The sequence below is a fragment of the Condylura cristata genome, unplaced genomic scaffold, assembly GCF_000260355.1.
Source record: "Condylura cristata isolate star-nosed mole 26May11 unplaced genomic scaffold, ConCri1.0 scaffold00013, whole genome shotgun sequence".
NCBI lineage: Eukaryota > Metazoa > Chordata > Mammalia > Eulipotyphla > Talpidae > Condylura > Condylura cristata.
This window is the reverse complement of record NW_004567114.1, coordinates 651,892-653,519: the sequence shown is the minus strand read 5'-3', so window position 1 is coordinate 653,519 and position 1,628 is coordinate 651,892. Positions and strand designations below refer to the sequence as shown.

General features: G+C 65.7%; 1 protein-coding gene across 1 annotated transcript in view; it reads left to right on the top strand.

The window, feature by feature from the left end:
• Positions 1-1,628, top strand: part of KLC1 (kinesin light chain 1) — a 26,566-nt gene that overhangs the window by 10,132 nt on the left and 14,806 nt on the right. The window contains exons 4-5 of the mRNA XM_012724363.1: positions 119-248; positions 649-750. Of these exons, the coding sequence (XP_012579817.1) occupies positions 119-248; positions 649-750 (232 nt within the window). The remainder of the gene's footprint in view (positions 1-118; positions 249-648; positions 751-1,628) is intronic.

The window sequence follows — 1,628 nt, the reverse complement described above, 5'->3', positions numbered from 1 at the left end:
GTGGCCATGCTTGTGAAGGCCTGACGTGCTTCCTGTAGTGAAAAGCCCAGTGCTTCGTTTTTTCAGTAGCTGGCAATTAACACTTACTTCTTTAGTTCTAGAATTAAACTTTAAAAAGACGACGCCACCAGGAAACGCTGAACGTGTGTTTCTCGTTTAGAGACCAGAACAAGTACAAAGACGCGGCCAACCTGCTCAACGACGCCTTGGCCATCCGCGAGAAGACGCTGGGCAGAGACCACCCTGCGGTGCGTGTCCGCCGCCCGCGCCCCGCGCCCCTGCCCCTGCCCTCCACTGACCCCTCTGCCGTTGGCCTCCACAGGGAGGGCTCAGGCCGCTGCCCCGCTGGACGGCGCAGGTAGGGCGCGGCGCCGGGCCAGGCCCCGGGCACAGCCCGTGTTTTTGATCCCAAATCAAACCGCATGTTCTCCCATAAATTTTCTCCTGAAGAATCCAGTCGTGAAATCGGTCCGCGCTGCACACATCTAGTGGTTGGCTGTGGCTTTCAGTATAGCTGAAAGAAATCAAGATCACGTTTGATTGGCCCACGTTGACTGCCTCAGTATGACCCTGTGGCCTGTCCCTGAGGCTGAAGCGCCCCTCTGCGCCCCGCGCCGGCCCCGCTGACTCCGCCCTCTGCTTTGGCAGGTGGCGGCGACGCTGAACAACCTCGCGGTGCTCTACGGCAAGAGAGGGAAGTACAAGGAGGCTGAGCCGCTGTGCAAGCGCGCCCTGGAGATCAGGGAGAAGGTGCGGTGGCTGGGCTCGCCTCCCTGGCGGGCAGCGGGCAGCGCCTGGACTCGCCCTTCCGTTGTGACGCGCTGTGACCGCGAGGGAGACTTGGTCAGCGGCACGCCGAGCCTGCCCGTTGCAGCCGTGGGCGTGGGAGGGCTGCCCGGCCCCACGCAGCTGGGAAGTGCCCGAGTGCAGAGAGCCCCCGGGCACACTGCCCGGGGTTCTGGAGAAGGGGGTCCTCGTCAGTACAAGGCACGCCGCTGTGGACAGCCCTAGAGACGCCGGGCCAGGCCCGCGGCAGCGAGTGCAGAGGCTGGGACTCGGCCGCTCCCACGCCGCGGCTGGTGTTCCTGCTTGGGGTTTTGGTGACCCTGTGCCAGCGGATCAGAGGTGGCTCATGTCGAATTAGTGCAAGGGGAGGGGCTGGCTGGCGCCCAGGAGGCGGGGCACCGTCAGTCTGCGTCTGCGGGGCTGGGGTGAGCGGGCAGGTGTGGCTGGCCCAGCTGGGCTAGAAGGACCAGGTGTGTGGCATGGCGCGTTGAGGCCTGTGCACCTGCTCGTTCTCATTCACTCACCTGGCCAGGGCGCACTGAGGACTCGGGGGCCCCTGCTTGGGCTGCCCGGTGACACACTCATCGTAGACATGGTCCCACGCACCCCCGGGGAGCCCCGGGGCAGACAGCTGCAGGGCCCCCTGGCATCCAGGACCTGGCTCGCGAAGAGGGTGGGATGGGGCTTCTGGCCGGGCGGTGCTGTGCCTTGGGGGTGGCTTCCACGGGCGCCCCAGGCCTGGCCTGTGTCCCCAGTCACCTTGGCTCTCCCGTCCCAGAGGCTCCTGGAATGCGGGTGTGCAGGCGGTGGAGAGGTGGGGGCCCGGAGGCGTGGAGCAGGTG